The 26,994-nt window shown below is 41.0% G+C and overlaps 1 protein-coding gene across 2 annotated transcripts in view; it reads left to right on the forward strand.

The window, feature by feature from the left end:
* LOC133653685 (metabotropic glutamate receptor 4-like) overlaps positions 1 to 26,994 on the forward strand; it is a 448,987-nt gene that overhangs the window by 367,669 nt on the left and 54,324 nt on the right. For both annotated transcript variants that reach the window (XM_062053243.1, XM_062053244.1), the window contains 3 exons: positions 3,002 to 3,137; positions 14,479 to 14,633; positions 16,225 to 16,365. In XM_062053243.1, coding sequence (XP_061909227.1) covers positions 3,002 to 3,137; positions 14,479 to 14,633; positions 16,225 to 16,365 — 432 coding nt within the window. The remainder of the gene's footprint in view (positions 1 to 3,001; positions 3,138 to 14,478; positions 14,634 to 16,224; positions 16,366 to 26,994) is intronic.

Raw genomic sequence — 26,994 nt, forward strand, 5'->3', positions numbered from 1 at the left:
CGTGCAACACCAGTGTGGAAGAGAGTCCATTCCCTCTCGAGAGAACTGGTTCCAGAGCCATTGCTGTGCGTCGAAGTGAGTCCGACTATATCCAGCCGGAACTTCTCCTCCTCGCACACTAGCTCAGACTCCTTTCCCCCCAGCGAGGTGACATTCCACGTCCCAAGAGCTAGTTTATGTAGCCGAGGATCGGACCGCCAAGTTCCTTGCCTTCAGCTAACACCCAGCTCACAACGCACCCGACCTCTATGGCCCCTCCCATGAGTGGTGAGCCCATTGGAGGTGGGATCCACATTGCCTCTTCGGGCTGTGCCCGGCCGGGCCCCATGGGGACAGGCCTGGCCACCAGGCGCTCGCCATCGTGCCCCAACTCCGGGCCTGGCTCCAGAGGAGTGCCCCGGTGACCTGCGTCCGGGCGAGGGAAATCGGAGTCTCGATTTTTGCATTTCCATAGAAGTCTTCGAGCTGCTCTTTTTCTGATCCCTCACCTAGGACCTGTTTGTTTGGGAGACCCTACCAGGGGGCATGGAAGCCATAGCTCCTAGGATCATTGGGACACGCAAACTCCTCTACCACAATAAGGTGGCAGCTCGGAGAGGAGTTATGTCAAAGTAGAAAATCATCCCTGACCACCTTTCACCTATCTCACACATAAAATACTGTCCTTTCAATCATTCTGAAAAGACTCAACAATTTAGCCTTCAATAAATAACAATGGAGACGGGCACCTGGAACGGGAAAATTCCTATTTTGTTCCAACTGAATTGAACGCTAACGTGGAGGGTTACAATCGAACGACTGGTAACGGTTTGTAAGAGGTCGTTTTACAGCAATTGTTTTGCCATACAATACCTCAATACTAACATGGAGGAAATCCATTCTAGTGACTGCTGTTGGCATTGACCAAGGGGTTACTCATTTGCATCTTTTTAAACCACAACAGAGCAAAACCCTCCTCGCCTGAACACGCACTCCTCTTGTTAGTGTATACATTGTTAGGGCTTTGGCACATGCATTTAGACTTGATCTGACCAATCTATGTCTACGAGCATGAACTGAGGAACCCTGCTCGGATGAGAGGCAAACATAGATAAAACTGAACAATCCAGTTGCTATCGATTGACTGCCCGGAGTATACAATCAATTAAACTTTATTTATAAAGCGCTATACATACAAGAAATGCAACACAAAGTGCTTTACAGATAAAAAAAAAATAACCCAATGACTCACATGCCCCATCATCACACACATGCACACACACACACACACACACACACACACACACACACACACACACACACACACACACACACACACACACACACACACACACACATGCACAAATGAATGCAGCGCTGAGTACAGAGGAGCTAAGTGAAGAAACCCTATCCCATCTGCACCAGGAGGTCACCAGAACACGGCCACCAGGACACTGACACAAAGCGCTCCCACAGCCATGGCCGATAACCATCTGAGGAACGCTGGAAAGTAAAAATAATAAAACATGTAAAATAGTAAGAACCATTCAGTTGGAATAAAGGATAAAATACAAGTAAAACATATAATGAAAATATAAAGTACGTATAGAGTAAATGTATAACAAATGAATAGAATTAAATATAATCTAGCATAAATAATAAGATAAAAAAGTGACCTGAATGAATGAGAATGTCCATGGACATGAATGTATGTATACTTGAGATTGGGCAATGGATATAGAACAGTGACACACTTCAATATAACAGTGCTTGTGCCCATGTATTTCTATTATTAAAGAAACAAAAATACTATTCGAATTTAGTTAAATGAAGAACTGAAATTCTTTATTGGGGCAAACATCTCTGCGACTAATAGCTACACCACCTTTTCATTTTATAGCAATATTCAGTGTTTTCGGATGGGGCTATGTCACCATTACAGATCTCACCAATATTTAAACCACTCTTCATGCAAATGTCAGATTAAGAGGTCATCTCCTGTGCTCAGTTGTTTTCTTGTCACCCAATATATTTTCAGTTAGATTTTAGGCTGGGTTTGCTGGCGATTTAGTTGTTGAAATTCTGATGTTCTCTGTGTTGTTGTCATCCTGAAAGGGAAATGTTCTCCCAATGTTTATTATTCCTTATGCACTCCAACATGAGATCATCACACTATCTCTACAATACCAATAACTGTCCATAGGTGCCGTATACTGGACATCTATTTCAAATTTCCTGCTTGCTTTTAGGCAACAACTTGAATAAAATGGTTTTACACTGAACACACATGTATAAATGGAAGGATGATGTCTCACCATGGATTGCACCATAACAATAGGATCTTATTTTTGTTAGGCAAAAACATTTTGAATTGGCAAGTTTTAGTTGCAAAATTACAAAATAAAATCAGGCAGTTAATGTGGTGGAAAAGGGAGCATTGCCACAAATAGAGACATTGCATCACATGGAATGTGTGTTTTCTCCTCTACTGAAGTAACTGCTAATCCGCTAACCAGTCAAGTGAATGGACAATCCAGAGTTGCTGTGTTATGGCTGTGATACAAACACAACCTTTTAATGCAATTTTTCTAAAAAAAAAAACATGCCCAATGAATCCTACAGTGGTGGAAGAAAAAAAAACATTATTAAATTCACCCACATTATCATGATAGCGTGTGATAGTGGTTTAGGCAGTAGTGACTTTTCATGCACATGAGCAACGATAATGAAATGGCATCTACTATTCTTTTTTTCCATTCCGTATATCTGAGAGCAGGTTTTGCCATAGCAGAGTATCTCAAAGGGGGCAAGGACTATCTTTATTCCTTTCAGAGGGGAATTGCTCAGGGTAAATGCGTCAAGCTGGTTTGTGACATACTGTTAGCACTCAGGTAATTGATTAATACTGTCAAATTACCATTACAATTGGTAGCACCATGCAGATAATTGCTTTGTCTCCATATACAATGGACTAAGAATGTTAAGATATTCAAAATATTTTCTTTTTTTGTCTCCAAATTAGGTGGCCTGTGCATCTCCCAGTCGGTGAAAATTCCACGTGAACCAAAAGCTGGGGAATTTGACAAGATTATACGAAGGCTGAGTGAGAACCCAAATGCCCGAGTGGTCATTATATTTGCCAATGAGGACGACATCAGGTCAGTAAAGTGAAATTGTAATTGTTTCAAACACCAAAAGTAACACAAAAGACTCAAATTCTGACATTAACTTTTATTTAATACACAATAAACTATTCAATAATTGAACAATGCATAGGGTTTGCATTTTGCACATTTGGATTTGATATAGTTCAGACAATCCACTACAGTCCTGTCAAAAAAACTGAGATTTTGATTCGGTTGATGTTTGGATAATTTTTCTAAAGGAAGCAAATACAATTAGTAGTAGTTGGGGACTAATCACTGCCGTGACAATGCTGCAACACGATTCCTACAGGCTGCCTGGTCTTTAACCAGTTATGTCACTCCGTCAAACGAAATTCCTATCTCAGACCTGTTCAGGTTGTTCTGGATGGGGTCCCCCCAGCGTGTCCTAAGTCGGCCTCTTGGACGTCGCCAATGGTTGAGAGGGTAGCTCCTCAGGGTGATTGCTGCATTCAGTAGGTTGTGCCGACACAGGTGGCAAAAAAAGTTGTCGCTGTGTGGTGTCTGTGGGCGAGTCTAGATGTGGTTGGCCAGACCTCGTCCGGATGGTCTCAATGGTGAAAAGTGCAATTGCAATATGCAAATCAAAGTAAGGTTATACAAACAAAAACATATATTTAAGTACCAATGATTGTCACACACACACTAGGTGTGGCAAAATTATTCTCTGCATTTAACCCATCACCCTTGATCACCCCCTGGGAGGTGAGGGGAGCAGTATGTTTTTTAATGTGAATTTCTACAGTGTATAAACCGCAACAAGAGTATGCTATCACCTTCAGGACTAGAACAAATGATGACCATTGACAGAGAAAGTCAAATATTTTCATGTCATCTCTGATAAACAATGTCCTTTCAGTAATTCATGTTTTATTTAATGCCCTATAAGCAATGTCCTTCCTTTAAAACTAATACAGTCATCCAAACGAACATGTTTACATTCATGGAAATATTAAGGTTACCTTTGTGGCGACTGAAATGTATCTGTTCAAATTAATGATCTTTTCTTAAAACAGATTGTCTCCATTAGGAATGAATGAATTACTTGCAGGCGTAATCAACACAAGTAGCACTGTTGTGGCTTTGTGAGGAGAAACAGTCTCCAAGCAACCACTAAGTAGGCGGGTGTATTTCTTGAGGGCAGTGAATTAGGGTGGTCCCATGGTGATGACCAGGCCAGAAGTCCCCGTGCTCGTTGACTTAATCCCATCCAGATAACGGCTACTTGTGTGAATATATAGTAATTACCCAAAACCAGAGGGATTTGGGCTCTACACTCATGCTGCATTTGCAAACATATTAATGAAATTCAAACTGCAGTGAATGTGGTGTCCCGAGCTTTTGATGAAGTGCTAGAAGCTAAGGCAGCTGATAATTGACTCTGGTATCTGCATTTAGAAAAGACAAATTACGTCTTAGCTCTTTGATAAGTGAGTTTGTTCTATAAAAAATTTGTTCTGCAGATACAATGACAAAGAATACTGTTTCTTCACTTTGCATTTGGAAGAATTTTAACTTTATCACTACTATTCCCCTTTTGCAAATATATTAATCTATTAAATCATTTTCATTTATGATATGTATGGAATAGTCAATCAATTTCCTTTATTTAACCAGGTAAAGACTCATTGAGATTAAAATCTCTTTTCCAAGAGCGACCTGACAAAGAGGGTGTCACAAACAAAGTTACAATAATAAATTACAACAAGACAATACAACAGAACAACAGCTGTCATACCACAACAGGTCAAAAATCATTTAAAATGATTAAGTAATAATTGAATTTAAAAGCAAGTACATTTCCCAAGAGAACTGGTTTCTCAATCTTTTAAAATGGACTTAAACTCCCCCAAAGTGATCAATTCTGGTAGCTTCAGATCTTTCTGGATGTCATTCCATGACCAGGGAGCAGCATAACTGAATGCTTTTTTTCCAAGTTCAGTGTTGGCTCTAGGAACCAACATGTGGAGGACATCCTGTGAGCGTAGGCTGTAATGAGTGGAGTCTCTACACACAAAAGAACACAGATATGTGGGGACAAGTCCAAGAAGACATTTATATATAAAAACTATCCATCGAGAAAGTCTTCGGGCAGTTAAAGATGGACAGTTTGCCTTTGCATACAAGTACAGTGGTGGACAAGATTTCCACAACCAGTATAAAAACGTAAGGCACAGTGATATACAGTGTCTAGTTTTTTCAAGTAAATGCCAGGTGCATTTATAAAAAGCACGTCTCCATAATCAAGTAAAGGAATAAAGGTGGGTGAGATCAGATATTTCCCAACTTTTAGGGAAAAACAAGACTTATTTCTAAAAAAGAAACCCAATTTAATTTTAAGCTTAGAGACAAGCTATGTGTGCTTTAAAAGACAATCTCTCATCAATAATAATTCCTAAATACTTATATGTTGTGACCAACTCAAGCTCGACCCCATGAGTAGTCAATATTTTAGGGATGTTCAATGGCAGCCGTTTGCCATTTGAGAATAACATCACCTTAGATTTGTCTGCATTTAGCACGAGCCTAAATTGGGTCAGCTGGGACTGAACAACATCAAAAGCAGACTGCAAGAGTTCAAGGGTTTGCATTGCAGAGGGGGATGAACAATATATGACCGCATCATCTGCATAGAAATGAAACGCAGCATCTGATATTTTATCACAAAGATTGTTCACGTAAATGGAGAACAACAGCGGTCCTAAGATTGAACCCTGTGGTACGGCCTTTAACACAGATGAAGAAAGATGAAGAAGACCCAGCAAACTGGACACATTGTGTTCTATCAGAAAGGTAATTAGAAAACCAGTTAACAGCATGCCCAGATATGCCAATCCTGTGCAATCTATCTGCTAAAATTGTATGGTTGGCCGGTCAAACGCCTTTGATAGGTCAATAAATAGAGCTGCACAATATTTTTTGCAGTCCAATGCTCCAATAATGTCATTCACAACTTTAATGGTCTCAACATGCATCAACTAAGAAGGTATAATGAGGTCAGTTGAGATTATTTTCCCATTTTCTCAAAAAAACCAACAATATAATTTCAAAATGAATGTGACACAAAAGTGTGGAGGTCTCAAGTGAAGCGTCAGCAACACTTTTATTTCTCACTTATATTTTATACTCAGTATCTCTCACCTTTTTTTATATTGGCCATTTTCATTTGTCCAAGCATGTTTATGTCTCTTCATGGTGAGAAAATCAGTTTCTTCAATTTTTATACATGAAGCGCAATACAGTTTTGGGTAGGAGAGTCTACTGTAGGTAGACATCGTATTGTCATGAAACTGTTAAAAGTAGGGCTGTCAAATCACTGCTGTCATTGAAATTAATTAATTTTAAGCATGTTCAAGGCTTTAAGGCATCATATAATAAGAAATACATTGTAACATTTTAAAGCCCCAGATTTGCTGTATTTGAGTGTGTGTGATTTATTACTGATTGACATACTTGGGGGTGCCATAGCTCAGATGGTAAAGCGGCATGCCATCAACTTGAGGGTTCCTGGTTTGTATCCAGCTTCTGCCATCCTAGTCATGTCCGTTGTGTCCTTGGGCAAGAAACTTCACTCACATTGCTCTTGATGTGTCGTGGTTAGCGCTTTACATGGCAGCTTCTGCCATCAGTGTGTGAATGTGTGGGTGAATGTGATGTATAATGTAAAGTGCTTTGGGTATCTTGCAGGTATAGTAAAGTGCTATATAAGTACAGACCATTTATAATCTTTTCTTGTGTGGCAGAAAAACGTTTTTGTTACATATGTCAATCATTTGCTCTGCCACGATAATATAATACATTTAAAGGAAAATAACTCAAATAGAGGGCTTTTGTCAGCAATTTAACAGAAATAATCAGATTAATTAATTCATCTGTCATATTTATATTCTCTTGACAGCACTAGCGACAGGTGGTAAGAACACAGCACAAACTGTCGTTTTCCCATCAAGCGAAATGAAACTATTAATAAATTAACGTTCACTGCACAGGTGCCCAAGGTGATTCACAAGAAAAACTGGTTAAAACAAATAATGACAGGGTAAAATTGATAAAGTGCATGCAAATACAGAACCACATTTCAAAAACATCACAATAATCACATGTCAATGGCCAGTCTAAACAAGCGCAATTTCAAATGAAATTTAAAAACTGTCATAGCTGGCAGCTCAGTTGGTAGAGAGTTCCATAGTGTGGGAGCTGAAACAGCAAAAGAGTGATCACCCCTTTTTTATACGTTGTCCTTGGCACATACTCTACCTCCAAAGTGAGTCCAGATGAGTGCAGCGCTCGAGATGGGTGGGAAACAGTTGAAAGATCAGCAACGTATGCAAAACCAATAATGGTCTTAAAGACAAACAGAAGGAGTTTAAAATTGCATGTATTATAAAGTCAAATAATATTTGTTCTGACAGCATGTTAAAAAAACCCAGATATGTCTACAACACAGTGAGTTGCTCGTCTCTGTTTTGTTATCATGTCATAGAGGCATCGAGGGGTCAGTAAAGCCACACAGGCCAGATGGCAACTTAAAATTTTGATGTTGCTTTGCTCCTGCTTTCAACTACCGCCGCACCTTCATTTTTCTTGCATTGGCAAGATGCCTGGGTAAATGTGGCAGGGGGGTGATTGTGCAACAACCTATGCACTCAGGATAATCTTCGGAGGCCACTCACTTCGACTGCCTGTATGGCGTTATGCAAATATGTCCACACTCAATTGAGTATTCGGAACATGCATTTGGCTGCATAGTAGCTGTCCTGACTCTTCGGGGTGCCTCCGAGAAAAATTTTAGGAAACAGAGGAGGTCCTCAATTTACTAATATGTTTTGTTCTTACAACTGTGATGTAAGTTGAGTTTTAGTCTACAGCGGAGGGGTGCCCTCATAAAACATTTTCACTTACGATAAGATACGATATCTGAGCCTTGAGTATTGGCAGATACCAATTCTAATTAAATATGATATCAGCACAAATCATAGTACAGTGTTTTCAAGACTAAAGAGCACACCCGTATATAAACCACATCCACTAAATTTTATAAGAAAAAACATTTTTCCCTAATACTATCCGCACCAGACTGTAAGCCACAGATATATACACTGTGAAATGAATTATTTACACAGAAATATTTCGTAAATGTTTATTTACTTATCTTAATTGTTTCCAAACGGTGCCTGTATCACATCAGTAAAACGGCTGAGCAAACCAAACAGAAAATACATCTTCATGAACCCACTATTTGCAGAAGCTAGCTCTCCCATCAGCTACCGTATTTTTCGGAGTATAAGTCGCTCCGGAGTATAAGTCGCACCGGCCGAAAATGCATAATAAAGAAGGGAAAAAACATATATAAGTCGCACTGGAGTATAAGTCGCATTTTTTGGGGAAATTGATTTGATAGAACCCAACACCAAGGATAGACATTTGAAAGGCAATTTAAAATAAATAAAGAATAGTGAACAACAGGCTGAATAAGTGTACGTTATATGACGCATAAATAACCAACTGAGAACGTGCCTGGTATGTTAACGTAACATATTATGGTAAGAGTCATTCAAATAACTATAACATATAGAACATGCTATACCAGGGGTCACCAACGCGGTGCCCGCGGGCACCAGGTAGCCCGTAAGGACCAGATGAGTAGCCCGCTGGCCTGTTCTAAAAATAGCTCAAATAGCAGCACTTACCAGTGAGCTGCCTCTATTTTTTAAATTGTATTTATTTACTAGCAAGCTGGTCTCGCTTTGCTCGACATTTTTAATTCTAAGAGAGACAAAACTCAAATAGAATTTGAAAATCCAAGAAAATATTTTAAAGACTTGGTCTTCACGAACTGACAAAGAAACAGATAACAGATTTGGTGTCCAGTTCAAAGTGTGACATGATTTATTTAAACATTTGAGAGTTGACTTTTGTATTTTTCATGAGTTATTATTTGTACAAACATGGTGCAAAGTACTTCATGATTTGTTAAAAAATCTTAGTGGCTAGCTAGTTAAAATGGGATATTGTGAAACCACAAGACTGTCTTAGAAGTGATCATTTGAAAATGTTCAATTTGAAAAATGTGCACTTAGAGAAAATATAAAAATAAAGTGTTGCATATTGATATTTATCTGTTTCTATATATATTTATTGTGAGAAATCATTAAGATGATCAGTGTTTCCACAAAGATAAATATAATTAATTATTAATAATAACATAGAGTTAAAGGTAAATTGAGCAAATTGGCTATTTCTGGCAATTTATTTAAGTGTGTATCAAACTGGTAGCCCTTCGCATTAATCAGTACCCAAGAAGTAGCTCTTGGTTTCAAAAAGGTTGGTGACCCCTGTGCTATACGTTTACCAAACAATCTGTCACTCCTAATCGCTAAATCCGATGAAATCTCTTACGTCTAGTCTCTTACGTGAATGAGCTAAATAATATTATTTGATATTTTACGGTAATGTGTTAATAATTTCACACATAAGTCGCTCCTGAGTATAAGTTGCACCCCCGGCCAAATTATGAAAAAAACTGCGACTTATAGTCCGAAAAATACGGTAAAAAGACTCAATAACTCCACTGTGACCTCTTGGTGAGTTTACTTACGATTTTTTGAAACCAAAACAATACAAGAAGAATGCCATTATAAGTTAATAATACTAACACAGACACTTGTTAGCATATTAGCCAATGCTAACGACGCTAGCTTGATTACATTACGATAGCACGCGCAAGTATGCATGAAAACACTACTATTAAACAGGTCATTGTTTAGTATTGGTAAGTATGAATCATTTTCGTTATATTGTAATACTTACAAACGTTGCTTGGAGTGATGAATGAAGAAACCATATAAGTAAAAACGCTATGGATAACTAGTAGACGGAACTTATACTTCCGGTTCAAGGCACTAAACAGGAAGGACTACTGTAAATGTTAAACTCACAAAACCTGCAGTGATTGAACTTGTCCAAAAGATGGCGCCATAGCACAAACATCCATCCATCCATTTTCTATCGCTTTTCCCTTTTGGGGTTGCGGGGGGTGCTGGAGCCTATCTCAGCTGCATTCGGGTTGAAGGCGGGGTACACCCGTGGTACACGCAGGGCCAGCACAGATAGACAGACAACGTTCACATTCACACTCACATTCACACACTAGGGCCAATTTAGTGTTGCCAATCAACCTATCCCCAGGTGCATGTCTTTGGAGGTGGGAGGAAGCCGGAGTACCCGGAGGGAACCTACGCAGTCACGCGGAAAACATGCAAACTCCACACAGAAAGATCCCGAGCCCGGGATTGAACTCAGGACTACTCAGGACCTTCATATTGTGAGGCACATGCACTAACCCCTGTCCCACCGTGCTGCCTATAGCACAAACAATAACACACATTTTCAGTTTCTGTGGATGTTTTTTGACAACTATTCGTTAAACACGAAACATGCTTTATGTTTTTTGTATGGCCATCAGCGAAGAAAAATCCATTAATTAGGCAAACCGCTTTATAAGCCGCAGGGTTCAAAACGTAGTAAAAAGTAGCAGCTCATGGACCGGAAAATACAGTTCATACTTTTAGTATTTTGTAGTGGGCAATTGTAGAAAGTGCTTGATCATGCGAAATTACTCAGAGAACAATGGTGTATGAAAAACACTAACCTTAAGACACGCTTATGTTTTTTGAAGTGGTGTGTTAAATATTTGCCAAAACTTAGTTGTCACTAAAGTTCATTAAATTGAGAGAATGATACAACAAGTTGAATGATCCAGACACATGTGTTACCCGATACTTTCTGATACGCTTCTGTCTTGTAAATGTATTTGTAAGTAATATGCAAGTACTCTATATTTATTTGATATATTGATATATTTTATTTTATTTATATTGAAAGATTAGCATGTTTTACATTTTTTAAAGGGAAACCGCACTTTTTAAAAAATGTTGCCCATCATTCACAATTGTTATGTGAGACAAGAACACACGTGTCTTTCCCTTTTCTGTGCATTCTAAGTCTTGAAAAACCCCTAGTTTACGGTGGCTAACAATGTAGCTAATGGGATTCATCTACCCCGTCTAACATCCACAAACTGCTAACAATACTATATTTACATGCCTTGACCTGCATATTAACAGACCTATAACAACATTGTTATTGTAAGGGCTAACGTTGAGGAACTACTTTTAGTAACACGGCGCCTTGTGGATGCTATTGCTGCTGCTGTAGCTAATGCTAAATTGCTTCTGCTGTTTGTAAAGTTCATGCTATGTTGTATTTTATGCCTCGCACATACAGTGTATAGGAGAAAGTTGTGGCCATAGGCCGAGAAGTTGGTCTTGACTTTGAAATTCAACTTAGAAACGAATACATTGCTAGGAAGAGGCGGCCATATGCTCGTTTGCTCCGAGCACTTTACCTGAGGAGTAAGCATTTAAATGAGTTTATCATCTAAACAGGGAGCTTTACAAGTTTTGTGCCAAAATATATAAACATTCCATCAGTTGGCATCTGACATTATACAGTAAGTGATTGCTTTCTTATGTTCCTATCGTGTAATTCTTGTTTAGCCCTTAGCAATATTGCTACATGAAACTTAGTGTTTCACTAAAGCTGGATCTGCTCAGCGCACAGCTTTTAAAACTTGTAGTTCATTCTCCGTATATTGAGAATCGAAAATATAAGGTTCTGGATACTCATTTGTCCCAAAGTTGTAGTTGTTGCCTCTCATGAAGTCTGTCATGATTAATGATAGTTGTTATTGTTGTTGTTAACGGAAATGGCTGGGAAGTCAATGCACCCTAAAAATACGTTTGGATAATGCTTAAAATGGACAAAATATGTAAATATTAAATGCCATATTGAATGTGCCTGTTACTACATTACATATATACATACATACACAACCTGCATGTTTAGCTGCCTCTTACTAGCAGTTGTTTTACGATTTGGACTGCACAACAAAGAGAAAGACATGTGCGTATCTTGTTTCACGTAGGAATTGGGAATGATAAAAAAAAAAAGTGTAGTTCCCCTTTAAGTACCTGTTGGGCAGCATTTAAGCACCAGAACCATTTTTAAAGTACTGATGTGGTATTAGTATTTATTAAAATGTAAACGATACCCATCACTAAACATAAAATGGAGGTTAAAAATAAAAAGTTAACTGAAAATAACTAAAAAGTGACGTCTGTCGGTGCAGAGGCGGGACTACGTATGGTATGGTTTGGTATGATCTTTATTAGAGATGTCCGATAATATCGGCAGTCCGATATTATCGGCCGATAAATGCTTTAAAATGTAATATCGGAAATTATCGGTATCGGTTTCACAATTATCGGTATTGTAAAATGTATGACTTTTTAAAATGCCGCTGTGTACACGGACGTAGGGAGAAGTACAGAGTGCCAATAAACCTTAAAGGCACTTCCTTTGTGTTCTGGCCCAGTCATATATCTACGGCTTTTCACAATGCAAGGCATACTTGGTCAACAGCCATACAGGTCACACTGAGGGTGACCGTATAAACAACTTCAACACTGTTACAAATATGCGCCACACTGTGAAACCACACCAAACAAGAATGACAAACACATTTTGGGAGAACATCCGCACCGTAATACAACATAAACACAACAGAAAAAATACCCAGAACCCTTTGCAGCACTAACTTTTCCGGGACGCTACAATATACACCCCCGCTACACCCTAAAACCCCGCCGCCCAACCCCGCCCACCTCAACCTCCTCATCCTCTCTCAGGGAGAGCATGTCCCAAATTCCAAGCTGTGTTTTGAGGCATGTTAAAACAAATAATGCACTTTGTGACTTCAATAATAAATATGGCAGTGCCATGTTGGCTTTTTTTTCCATAACTTGAGTTGATTTATTTTGTAAAACCTTGTTACATTGTTTAATGCATCCAGCGGGGCATCACACCAAATTAGGCATAATAATGTGTTAATTCCACGACTGTATATATCGGTATCGGTTGATATCAGAATTGGTAATTAAGAGTTGGACAATATCGGAATATCGGATATCGGCAAAAAAGCCATTATCGGACATCTTTAGTCTTTATTGTCATTGCACAAGTACAACAACATTTTGTTTTCAGCACAAACCTCTTCAAGATTAGACAAACAGTGTACAGGGTTACAGAACAAGAACGCTGATGGGTCGCCACAAGGCGCCCCATAAAAGATGGAAAAAAGATAGATGTGGGGGAGGTTGAGTAAAAAAATACAATCTAAACTGGGCTCTTAAGGGGGTGTGGGAAACAACATACAACTCGAGACTTGCAACAGAGAAGAGAGAGTGGGGGCTACGTTGACGGGCTGCAGCTATTCAAGCGCTACCCAGCCGTCCATCACCCCTAAGGGATTCAAGCGTCGAAAGCGTGGGATGGGGGGCGGGGTATGTGTGTGTGTGGCGTATATTTTTCATGGATGCATGTGTGTGTAAGCCTGCAGCGTGTCTCTGTTCCGCTACCTTGGTGTTCTTGCAGACGCTAGTCAGTCCAAAGTCAACAACAACAGGTGTGTGTCCATCAGAGACAAGAAGGGAGTTTGTTGTGTCTTCGCCGCACTGTCCTTCGGGAGAGTCTCCAAGCCAGGGAGACAATCCAAATTAGAATGTTTTGTTTGCGAGCGAAAAAAAAAAGTTATTTTTCACTCTTAATTGTCTATTACTGGTCCTCAAATTCATCCTGCAGGGCAGACAGTCCGATGTTATCTAAAACATAAGAGTGTCCACAGTTTTGCCCACATCCTCCAATCATTTGTGGCAGCTTTGGGGTACTATGAAGGCCGCCAGCAACTTCCAATTTGTCCACAAACCGAAGCAACGCCAATCAGCAGATGTCCTGTTGTCATAATTCCGAATAGGTGGATATCTTCACATCCTCAACGAAAAGGGTCGCCAGGCGCGCGGCACTCCTTCTTCTCCCAAGAGTCCGTCCTGTGTTCAGCAACAACTGCTCCGTCAAGACAGGCAGGTTACCCCAAACCCCAAGATTTTGCCAATTTCTTTGAGAGGCCACTTAATTAGATGCATTGTTTAGATTTGGAGAGCAATGCAAAAGGAGGCAACAAGAAAGTTAAGACAGGACAAAACAAAAAAGCAAGCGGGAGAAATAAGGGAGAGGGAAAGGGAGCGTTCGCCCTTGATGAGTGCCAGTGAGAAAACATTGTTCTGCCTAGTTATTGTTGTGCCGTGTGTACAGAACTAATGAGACAGTTATAATGGGAGTGTGTTTGTAACCCTGGAACGCTATAAAATGAAGACCACCTGTAGGGGGGAAACAATACGTAGCACAACTTTACAGAACATCTTCTTATGTCTCATAGGCGGCTGCTCGAATCCGCAAAGAAGGCCAATCAAACAGGACATTTTATCTGGGTGGGTTCTGACAGCTGGGGATCAAAAATCTCCCCGATACTGAACCAGGAAGAGATGGCTGAAGGAGCTGTAACCATCCTGCCAAAACGGCAGTCCATCAAAGGTAAGACTCGTTAAGTTAATTCTCGAAGGAAACTTGTTATGTCTCATAATGTTTCTTTTAACTGCTTGTTGTGCACATTTGATCTTACAAACTGTCTCACAATATGTTACATTTTCCTTATCAGCTTGTAAATATAACTGGTGGTTTAACACAGAGTGTGTTATGTCATCAATGCAATACATTAACATTTTACCGGGAAGCCTGCATTTTTCATTGGCTAGTGCAGGGGTTGGCTACCCAAAATGTTGAAAGAGCCATATTGGACCAAAAATAAAAATAAAAAATCTGTCTGGAGCCGCAAAAAATGTAAAGCCTTATATAAGTGTTATAATGAAGGCAACACATGATGTAAGTGTCTATATTAGCTATATTAGCCTACTATCAAAGGCTGACACAAATCTTCATTGACAGAAATGTTGTATTTTAATTTTTATTCTACACATTTTTGCAACATTGGAAATCATTAGTAAAATGGAGGCTTCTCACAGGATGAGATACCTTCTGGAAATTACTGGCTCAGAATGGCCAACGGTATAGATGTGTGTGTCTAAGTTTAAGGAAATGGCAGGCTGTCTTCTTCTAATGGATTTATTACAATCTTTGCAAGCTGGGTAACGTTTGCTGTGGTCTGGAACAACATGGCACACAAACAACTATGAGAAATGCAGCCAATATTACATACAGATAATATGTCATGAGACATGCAAATATAAATTAAATACACAGAGGACACAAGTAAAGGAAATTAAATGAGCTCAAATATACCTACAAACGAGGCATAATGATGCAATATGTACATACAGCTAGCCTAAATAGCATGTTAGCATCGATTAGCTTGCAGTCATGGATTTACTAAATATGCCCGATGAGCACTCCATCAAATCAATAAAATCAATAAAGCTCACCTTTGTGCATTCACACACAGCATAAAACATTTGGTGGACAAAATGAGACAAAGAAGGCGTGGCATACAACACGTTTGTCTGTGGCAGCATCAAAGAAAGTTGTACATGTAAACAAACTACGATGAGTTCAAGGATAGCTGAAATTAGTAGGACAAAACGGTGCTTCCCAGATACTCTCATGAGTGAAGCATGTATGACATAAACAGTGAGATTTCTAACATTTAGGAAGGTTTGTGTCACGTGTGTTCTCCTACAGAAAATATATTAAAACTAAAAATATATTTTTTTGTTTATCTTTCTCCATTTTCACCAATCCCTGAAAGAGGTCCAAGGAGCCACTAGGGCGGCGCTAAAAGAGCCGTGGGTTGCTGACCCCCAGGCTAGTGCATAACTTTGCAATCAGTTAAGATTGCAAATATAAGGGTTTGGTGAATGCGTTTGGAAAGAAACTGGAAGGAAAAAAAATCCATTGTGTAATCTGCAGGTCTGACCATAGAGAAGATTTACACTTTTGAAAAAGATAACCATCATGAAGTGTTTTTTAATCAATATTTAATTTACCCGCTGAAGACATATTTTAATTAATTGATTAAAAGATTAGAATTAACTCAAAATTAAAAGTGTGAAACAAATAACAAGGAAGTCAATTAAAATAGTGCTGAAGTGTAAATCTGTTTCCTTCCTAGGGTATGATCGCTACTTTATCAGCCGAACACTGGAGAACAACAGGAGAAACATTTGGTTTGCAGAGTTCTGGGAGAACAACTTCCAGTGCAAACTAAGCCGACACGCTGTGAAGAAAGGCTCTGGCATCAAAAAGTGCACAAGTGAGTCCACACACTTAATAGAAAACAGGCACTCATCCAAAGGCAAACTCTCCATCAATCACACATGTAAATGGAATATCTCATTGTATTTCTTGGGAGCACACAGATTTATTTGTCAACCACACCACACCATTGTTTAGCCTAAATGTAATGGGTGTGAATAAGTAAATGGGAGCATCACATTTTGTTCCAGACAAATTAATTTTACCGCGTGTTAGCTTGTTTTATGAAGGCGACAATAACTATCTCAAAACCATATTGAGGCACGCGGTGAAAACCTAATCAATAGTAAATCCAATAACCCATGCTGGATGCAGGCTTTCAGGCCATTACAGTCAGAGGGATCTCCCAGACTGTCTCCCACCCCACTGATTTGGGACGCAACGCTGCTGATTTGCAGCTGCTTGCAGTAATGGTTAGTAATAGATCCATTCCCAGTAATTGAAGAGTCGCACAACACATAGAAGAACGCTAATAAGTTCAGCTCATTTCCTGTTCAACCTCTGTAACTAATACTGATTGTACCGGGTAGACAATATGTGATGCTTGCATGCTCTATGCATTACATCATTCATGACTATGACTATATGACTATTTATGACTATTAGACATCTCCTGTAAACAGGGTACCAGTGCATAATGTGCTGTAGGACTATAATGCTTTCATTAATTATGCTTAGTGATAATTGTCTATGAACATATAGTAGATAATTTTGTTCTTATTCATTGTGACTAATTAAAAAGAAAAGTCTAGAACACAACAAATGCATACTGTATAGAATAAAATGAATAGAATGCCTTTTATTGTCACTATACACAGGTACAAAGAGATTAAAAGCCACTCCAGTATCAGTGCGACAGTCTACAAATATGCAAAACATAGGATGGAAAGAAAATGATATAGTGCAAAAGGAAGTAAGGTGCACAGTCCAGTCCTGAGAACAAATGTTCTGAATGTATTGTTTAAATATTAAATATTATACTACCCGGTTGCCGGTGGGGCGGGGGCGGTCTTCCCGTCCGGTTGCGGGGGGTCTCCGGGCCCCTCGGGCGGGGCGTCCCGCCTTTCTGTCCGTGTGGGGTGTGGTCTCTCGCTGGCTTGGGGTCTGGCTGCCCCCTGCTTTTCTCGTGCCTTGTCCTCTGCCGGGTGCGTCTGTCTGCGGCCTGCTGCTGGCCCTTGTGGGCGGCGCGGTGGGGCGGGCTCTGGGGTTCCTGTCGCTGTCCGGCTTGGCTGCGTGGGGGCGGTGGTCCCTGGTTCCCTGGGCACCACACCTACTGTTTGTGGGTTGGGCTCTCGGGGAGGCTGGGGCCGTACTCTGGCTCCCGCACACACTGGGAGTCAAATGTATTGTACATGCAAATTCACATATACTCACATACATACATACACACATACATAGGTACCTACGCTCCCACATACATATACAAATACAGTACATATTTACACACTCAAAGTTCGTACATCCACACACACACTCATTATACAAACATACTGTATACACATACTGTACATATACATTCACTGTACAAACATACATATACACATACTGTACATATACAATCACTGTACAAACACACACATACACATACTGTACATATACATTCACTGTACAAACACACACATACACATACTGTACATATACACTCACTGTACAAACACACACATACACATACTGTACATATACATTCACTGTACAAACACACACATACACATACTATACATATACATTCACTGTAGAAACACACATATACACATACTGTACATATACATTCACTGTACAAGAACACATATACACATACTGTACATATACAAGTACATATGCACACATACACTCATGCACATAATCACGTTTCATCAAACATATATTAACGTTGTTGCCCTAGGGTAAACTGGGTATAACAAATGGCACACTGACAAAGCTTAACCTATTGTTACTATAACAATCTACAAGGTTAATGTAGGTTGCTTCTCTTTCTTCCCCTCCATTGTTCTGCGTTCTTTCGTATCTCAAGTTATCATTACGTATATGTATTGTTGCATTTCAACAATTGCATTGTTGATAATAAAGGTAAAGTATTGGTATTGTTTATTATCAATAGCGCTATTTCTATTGGTATTTGTATTGCTCAATTTGTAGTGTAATAATGCTCGTTGTCATTTCTGTATTATTTTTATTTTCGCTAACTGCTTATTTGCTATTACTTTTACCATCATATTTGTACATGTCGTATTTGCTGATGTTGCTCTGTTGTTGTTGTGTTTGCTGTTGTTGTTTTTGTCTCTCTGTCTAATCCCCCTCTTGTCCCCACAATTACCCCCTCTGTCTTTCTTTTTTTCTCTTTCTATCCCCTCCTGCTCCGGCCCGGCTGCACCAAATGATAATATAAATACATTTAATAAAGTCAAAATACAAATAAGGCAACAAGAGAAGTATCCTACACTTCTCTTTTGTAAAGTAAATCTGAACAGCCGATATGGGCATCTACATCTACTATATGATTTGCCTGAGAAGCTGGGCAGTACATTATTAAGAAAAAATAAAAATTAAAAAAAATATTATACTATACACATATCCGTTTACAGAAGCATTCAGACTGTGGGTAGAAAGTAAAAATTGCACACAGAGAGGTGCTAAACTATAAAATCAGTGCCTGTGAGAGTTCACCGTGGTTATGGCTTTAGGGAAAAAACTGTTCTTGAGTCTGTTTGTCTTAGACCTGATGACCCTGTAGCGCATTCTTGAGGGCAGCAGGTCAAACAGGTCAAAGCCAGGGTGGGAGCTGTCCTTGATAATGTTGGCTGAGGCAGCGGGAGGTGTACATGTCTATCAGGGGGGCAGAGGGCAGCCGATGATCCGCTGTTCTGCCTTTACCACTCTCTGGAGCCTCTCCCTGTCTGCAGCGGTGCAGCTGCCGTACCATGCTGTGATGCAGTATGTCAGCAGGCTCTCAATGGATGAGCGGTAGAAGGTCAGCAGCAGGTTGGAGTCCAGGTTGTACTTCTTGAGGACTCTCAGGAAGTGCAGCCGCTGCTGAGCCTTCTTAGTGATGGCAGTAGTGTTATCTGACACTTCACTGTCTCACTGTTATCTGAAACTGGCTAAACCTGTTATGAGGACCATTAAGTGTTTCACCGCCGAGTCTGTGGACGAGTTGCGTGCTTGTTGGGAGACGACAGACTGGGAGGCAATTGGAGCGGCCACGAACAATCTGGACGAGTATACGGACACTGTGACCTCATACATACAGTTCAATGAGGCGCGCATTATTCCAACGCGCACCAGGGTTTGTTATAACAACGACAAGCCTGGTTCACACCCAAGCTCCGACAGCTGTGCAAGAAGAAGGAGGCTGCGTGGATAAGCGGGGACCGAAGTACATACAGAGAAGCAAAGTACCACTTCAACAGGGAAGTGGAGAAAGCTAAATCTGTGTACTCTAACCGTCTACAGGAACAGTTCCGCTCCAATGATTCTGCGGCAGTTTGGAGAGGTCTAAGGGCCCTAACGAACTATAAGCCCAAAACCCCCCAGGCTCTGAATGACCGGACTCTCGCTCAGGGCCTCAACACACATTACTGTCGTCATGAACGGCCTTCAGCTCATCAAAGCCATGCTCCCCCCACCATCACCCTCCCCACCAATGCCAGCACTTCATTAAAGGAGTTAAAGGACTCAAAGGACTCCAATGACATCACAGGACTCCAAAAACATCATAGGACTGTAAAGGCCCTGACCATCAAAGAAGAGGATGTACGCCGGCAGTTCTTGAAGCTGAATACGCGGAAGGCCCCCGGGCCGGATGGTGTCTCCCCCTCCATTCTCAGACACTGTGCGGACCAGCTGGCTCCTGTCTTCTCTGACATTTTTAACACCTCTCTAGAGCTATGCCGCATGCCGTCCTGCTTTAAGACCTCCACCATTGTCCCTATCCCCAAGAAAGCACGGATCACAGGACTAAATGACTACAGGCCGGTCTAGCTGACGTCTGTGGTCATGAAGCCCTTTGAGCGCTTGGTCCTGCCCCACCTCAAGGACATCACCGCCCCCCTCCTGGACCCACTGCAGTTCGCCTACAGAGCCAACAGGTCTGTGGATGATGCAGTGAACCTGGCCCTCCACTTCATCCTGGAGCATCTGGACTCCCCAGGAACCTATGCTAGGATCCTGTTTGTGGACTTCAGCTCTGCCTTCAACACCATCCTCCCTAGACTGCTACGAGACAAGCTCTACCAGCTCAGCGTGCCCGACTCCCTCTGCAGTTGGATCAATGACTTCCTGACAGACCGAAGACAGCACGTGCGGCTGGGGAAGATTGTCTCGGACAGTCGAACCACAAACACTGGTACTCCTCAAGGCTGTGTACTCTCCCCCTGGCTCTTCTCCCTGTATACAAACTGCTGCACCTCCAGTCACCAATCCGTAAAACTGCTCAAGTTTGCGGATGACACCACCCTCATCGGGCTCATCTCGAATGGCGATGTGTCCGCCCACAGGAGAGAGGTGGACCGGCTGACGTCCTGGTGCAGCCTCAACAACCTGGAGCTGAACGCCCTCTTGAAAATGAGAGTCAAGAACGCGAAATGGACATACACAGTGACTTTTATCTCCACGACAATACATCAGCGAAGCACCTTGGCTTTGGAGCTAACGTGTTAGCATCATGCTTGTCTGCACATCGAGGCAGAAGAAACATGCCCCTGACTGGAAGGATAGACAGAAAGTCAATAATACTACTATTACTTCTACTATCAGGAGACACTGAACTCAACCCTGGACCTACAACAACACGGTTAATGTTGTCCCGAAAGCTCACCTGTGCTCCAGCGGTCGGCGGCTCGGCGGAGGATTTCGCCCCGTTCATCGACACGGTCGGAGGCTCTGCGGCGGCGGTGGAGGACGACCCGATCATCGGAGAAGGCATCGACTCAGTGGCGGTGAACGACGCGGCGGCTGCGGTGGACGGCGACCCAGACATCGGTGATTGCGGAGAACTGCACGAGATGGCGGGGGTCCACGCGGCTTCTCCCCGGTCCCAGACGGTCGGGGACGCGGCATACACAGGATTTAGAGGCGCCTTTACACAAACATTTTCGTTATTCTCGTTCTCTTTGTCTTCAAAAAAGCCCGCCAAAAGGAAACCCAACCCCACCCCCAGCAACCCTACCTGGCCTCCCCCTCTCCCCCTCTCCAACTCCGCCCCTCCCACTCCCTCTCCCTCCCCCTTCACCTGGAGGACGATCAATATGCCTCTCTCTCTCTCTCCTCTCTCTCCTTGCTCTTCAACTTTAACAGCAATAATAACCAACAATTTTTCTGGTCAGTACCACAACACAGCGGACTCTGATGCTCTTTTTGGTTCCAGTGGACTACACATCATCCACCTTAATGTGAACAGCCTCTCTGGAGCCAAACTTGACCAAATCAGAGAAATGTTCCTCAACACGAAGGTAAAAATCTTGTGTTTCTCTGAAACCAAATTTGATCAAAGTATTTCTGACTCAGAGATAGAAATACAAAACTTTTCGGTTATCAGAAAGGATAGGAATAAACACGGTGGGGGCGTTTGTATGTATATTCACCAGGATATTAAATACATAACTCGCACTGATCTTAACCACAATGACCTGGAATCTGTGTGGGCGGAAATCAAATTTAAAAACGCTAAGCCGGTACTAATAGGGACTGTTTATAGACCCCCTAATCAGAGTGATTTCTATGGGGCTTTGGAAGAATGCTTGGCAGGGACAGACAACATGGAAAAAAATTATAACTGGGGATCTGAACACAGATATTCAACGCAAAGATGCGCCTGTCTTCAGATCCTTCAGCAAGTTTTGTAATCTGCACGGTCTTTCCCAGCTAATAGCGCTACCCAAAAGGGTGTGTGATTCCACCCAACCAACCATAGATCTCATTCTCACTTCAGTCCGACCTAAAATAAAAAATAGTGGGGTCATGATCTGTGGTCTTAGCGAACACTATCTAACCTTCTGCACCCATAAAATAGCTAAACCTAAAGCCAATGGCCACATAACAGCCCAATCTAGATCCCTCAAAAAATATTCCAATGACAATTTCAATTTAAAATTAGATGAGTGGGACTGGTCCCCTGTGCTCGCGAGCAACCTGGTCGATGTTGCTTGGGATCGCTTCAAAACGGCGTTCCTAAAGATACTAAATGACATGGCTCCCGTGAAAACAGTCAGTATCAAAGCCCGCTCGGAACCATGGATGAATCCGGACCTATTAGCTGCCATAAAAGACAGAGACAGGAAATACTCTGAATACCAAAAATGTAAAACAGAAGTAGATAAACAACCCAATAATATCAACCTCAAATTACTCCTTTCAACTCTCAAAAAGCAATGCAATAAATTAAGAAATAAGTCAACCAACCTGACTAAATCCTTTAAAAAAAATTACATTAACGACAAAATAGAGGAAAACACAAATAAGCCACGTGAGCTCTGGAAAATTCTCAACAACCAGCTTCCTGGTTGCAGCCAGAAACTTAAAACAAGACTCACCAACATCAGCATCAAGGAGGGTGACTCCCTCATTACAGACAAAATGGAGGTAGCTAGCCGACTTAACATCTTTTTCACCAGCATAGCCGCAACTCTTGTAAACAAGCTGTCCCACCACTCTGGTCGCTTTGGTGTAGAACACATTAAAACCTTCTACAGAAAGCTAGGAGTATCCAACGATGATTTCAAATTAGAAATGGTCACAGCTGATGAGGTGTTTAAAAAATTGAGTGCGCTCCACCCTAACAAGGCCACCAGCCTTGATAATATTCCCTCCAGATTCCTCAGGGACTCTGCCTCCATCATTGCCCCGATCATCACGCACATAATAAACCTATCAATTACACAAGGCCAAGTACCAAAAGATTTTAAGATAGCAAGAGTAACTCCCCTCTTTAAAAAAGGAAGCAAATTTGAACCTGGCAACTACCGACCTGTTTCTATTCCCAGTTCCGTTTCGAAAGTAATGGAGAAAATAGTTTATGAACAGGTCGATAGTTACCTTGCCACTAATAAACTCATGTACAAATTCCAATCCGGCTTCAGAACTAACCACTCCACTGACACATGCCTTCTCTATCTGACCGACCACATCAAACATGAGGTGGACGCGGGCAAATACTGCGGCATGGTCATGCTGGACCTTCAGAAGGCCTTTGACACCGTTAACCACGCTATACTGTTGGATAAGCTCAGAGCACACGGATTTAACAAAACCTCATGGAGCTGGATGCAATCTTACTTGGAGGGGAGGGAACAGGTGGTAGAGGTGAACGGCACCGTGCCCCCCCCTCTCGGTGAGCTGTGGAGTCCCCCAAGGCAGTATATTGGGACCTTTACTGTTCCTAATATACATAAACGACATGTCATCGGCATGCGACTGTGAATTGTTTTTGTTTGCGGACAACTCTGCCTTGCTGGTATCCGGCAAGGACAAGTCACAGGTGGAGAAAATCCTCAGTGCTGAGCTCTATAGAACTTGCACCTGGCTCGCTGACAACAAGCTATCCATACACTTGGGTAAAACAGAATCCATCCTGTTTGGGTCCCACATCAAACTTAAGAAAGTCAATGACTTCACCATAAAAGTAGGTGACATTGTTATGACCAGGAAGGATGAGGTCACCTACCTAGGTTCCATTCTAGAGGCTAACCTTTCCTGTGATAAAATGGCAACCAAGGTAATCAAAAAGGTTAACCAACGAACGAGATTTCTCTACAGAATTTCCTCTTTGGTCAACAAAAGCACCTTGAGGATTCTGGCGGGAACTCTCGTTCAACCCTTTTTCGATTACGCATGCACCTCCTGGTACCCTAGCACCTCCAAAACCCTCAAATCTAAACTCCAAACATCTCAGAACAAGCTAGTCAGGTTACTTCTAGACCTCCACCCCAGATCCCACCTCACTCCTACCCACTTCTCTAAAGTGGGCTGGCTCAAGGTGGAGGACAGAGTTAAACAACTTGCACTGAGCCTAGTCTATAAAATCCGCTACACCTCCCTGATACCGAAGTACATGTCAAACTACTTCCTTAACGTAAATGACCGCCATAACCACAACACCAGGGGGTGCTCACTAACTATGTTAAACCCAGATTCCGAACTAACAAAGGTCTTAACTCATTCTCTTTCTATGCCACATCAATGTGGAATGCGCTCCCAACAGGTATAAAAGAAAGGGCATCTCTATCCTCCTTCAAAACCGCAATAAAAGTTCACCTCCAGGCAGCTACAACCCTAAACTAACACCCTCCCCGGATTGCTAATAATCAAATGTAAACAATCAAATGCAGATACTTTTTCTTTTTCTTATGCCTTCTGATCTCTCTCTCTCTCTCTCTCTCTCTCTCTCTCTCTCTCTCTCTCTCTCTCTCTCTCTCTCTCTCTCTCTCTCTCTCTCTCTCTCTCTCTCTCTCTCTCTCTCTCTCTATGTCCACTACTTGATGTCCATATCCTCCCCTTCCCCTCCACACCCCTGATTGTAAATAATGTAAATAATTCAATGTGATTATCTTATGTGATGACTGTATTATGATGATAGTATATATGATAGTATATATCTGTATCATGAATCAATTTAAGTGGACCCCGACTTAAACAAGTGGAAAAACTTATTCGGGTGTTACCATTTAGTGGTCAATTGTACGGAATATGTACTTCACTGTGCAACCTACTAATAAAAGTCTCAATCAATCAATCAATCAATCAAAGATTCAGTAGCTTTTAAGCAAAAAAAAAAAAAGTTGGAAACGTAAGTGAGGTGTGACCATTTTTTTTTACTTTTTCAATAATACTAACCTACTGTGAGTGTTTATTACACTTCTTTTCATCTTCTGTCTCAAGCTGGTCCGTCAGAGAACTTGCTCTGCTGTCACTCCCGTTTTGTCCGTCGCATCCTTTGTAGTTTAATTTTAAGTTGTGGCTTCACATTATTGTGTTGTCGTTTTTATTTGTTGTGGCTTTTGCAATCGTGCTGTAGCTGAACATTTTTGTGCTGTAAATAATGATATTGTAGTGTGGCATTTGTTATGACTTTTTTCAACCACCGTAGATGTATGTCATTTTTGTTTAGATGACGCCACAGACTGGCAGACAGACTAAACGTTTAACATCCTTTTCATTAAAATTGCTGAACTTCATATAAAGTCTGCCATTCATAAATCCATTGTTTTCTTTTTTCTAGTATCGATAAAATCAATATATTGGCTTTTAACTCGATCTTGGATGGGTACCCTTCCGGAAGGCCAACTTACCGAGCACATATACTTAAAATTTTGGAATATAAATCAAGCTATTTATGTCCGAATAATGATGGTTAAATCAGAGCAGTAGTGAGGGACAGATATACTATTCTAATAATATACTATCATGGTAAATAATAGAAAAAAAACATGTATGGTATGTGTTTAGGATAAACTGTAATTGAAGACAAACATAATGCTAAAATGTTATAATCATATTTATTACAATACAAACATGAATGTTTAAGTGCAAATAATTGTGCGGGGACATCCACTGTTTCAAGCAAATATTAAAAAAACTTAACAGTTGTGTGTCTTTAAAGTGAAGATGTAAACATCCAGTGTAAAACAATAATGTTCACTTTAGTGTCTTTCAACTTTTACTTTCTTACAAGCAGTGTCCTCCACAGTGGACATGTCTATATCAGACTGGAATATGTTGTTTCTGAGAAAAAGTAACAAACAATTTAACTTTTAATCATGTAAACATCGCACAAACTGTTGATTGGCTTTGCTGGCTTCAAATATATTTTCAAGGTGTACACTGCCTTCCGCCCGAGTGCAGCTGGATAGGCTCCAGCACCCCCGCGACATCGAGAGAGACGAGCAGTGGAAATGGATGGATGGATTGAGGATTTATCAAGTAGTTTTTCAGTTTCCTCGTATTTCCTGTAGCATGCATTGCTTTGCAAAATGGACTTTCTTACCTGCGCCAAAGAGTTTATGTTTTCACCAGAGTTTGTCAGTTTGTTAGTAACGTAACTCAAATAGTTATGAGTAGATTTGATTACATTTTTCAGGAAAATGTCCAAAAAAACCCCAATTTCTCTCATCGACTATGGACACACTTCTCTTCCTGCTTATAACGTTCCACGCCCCCACCTTGGGCGCCCCGCGCTGGACAGAGTACTATGGGAGATGTAGTTTATTTTCTGACCCGGCTACACAGTGTTTATTTGATACAGTCAGGCATCATGGTATTATTGTGAACACTTAGAAACCGAGATGTGATGTAATGGGCTTGTAAGCCTTACAGTTGCTCGTAGAGGACCTGGATTACGGCTGTCATAAAAAACGAGACTCGACTAGGTGGTTGCATCACATGGCTGTATGTTAAATACCGCCGTATCTAGAAAAGCAGTACACCCCTAGTCTTTATACATCAGATTTGCAATGGGGCCTTCATAATATTATAGTATAATTTACTGGGAACATATATACCGGGTAGTGGGTCAAAGTAATTAGATCAAAGACCATGGAATTATTGTGTTATACGTGTGCGCTTTGCGTAAGCACATCTAAGATACTGATGCAGTGGAAAAACTAAACAGTAAAAGGTCACCCTCCAATGATGAAAC

Source organism: Entelurus aequoreus, linkage group LG07 (assembly GCF_033978785.1).
Source record: "Entelurus aequoreus isolate RoL-2023_Sb linkage group LG07, RoL_Eaeq_v1.1, whole genome shotgun sequence".
Classification (NCBI taxonomy): Eukaryota; Metazoa; Chordata; class Actinopteri; order Syngnathiformes; family Syngnathidae; genus Entelurus; species Entelurus aequoreus.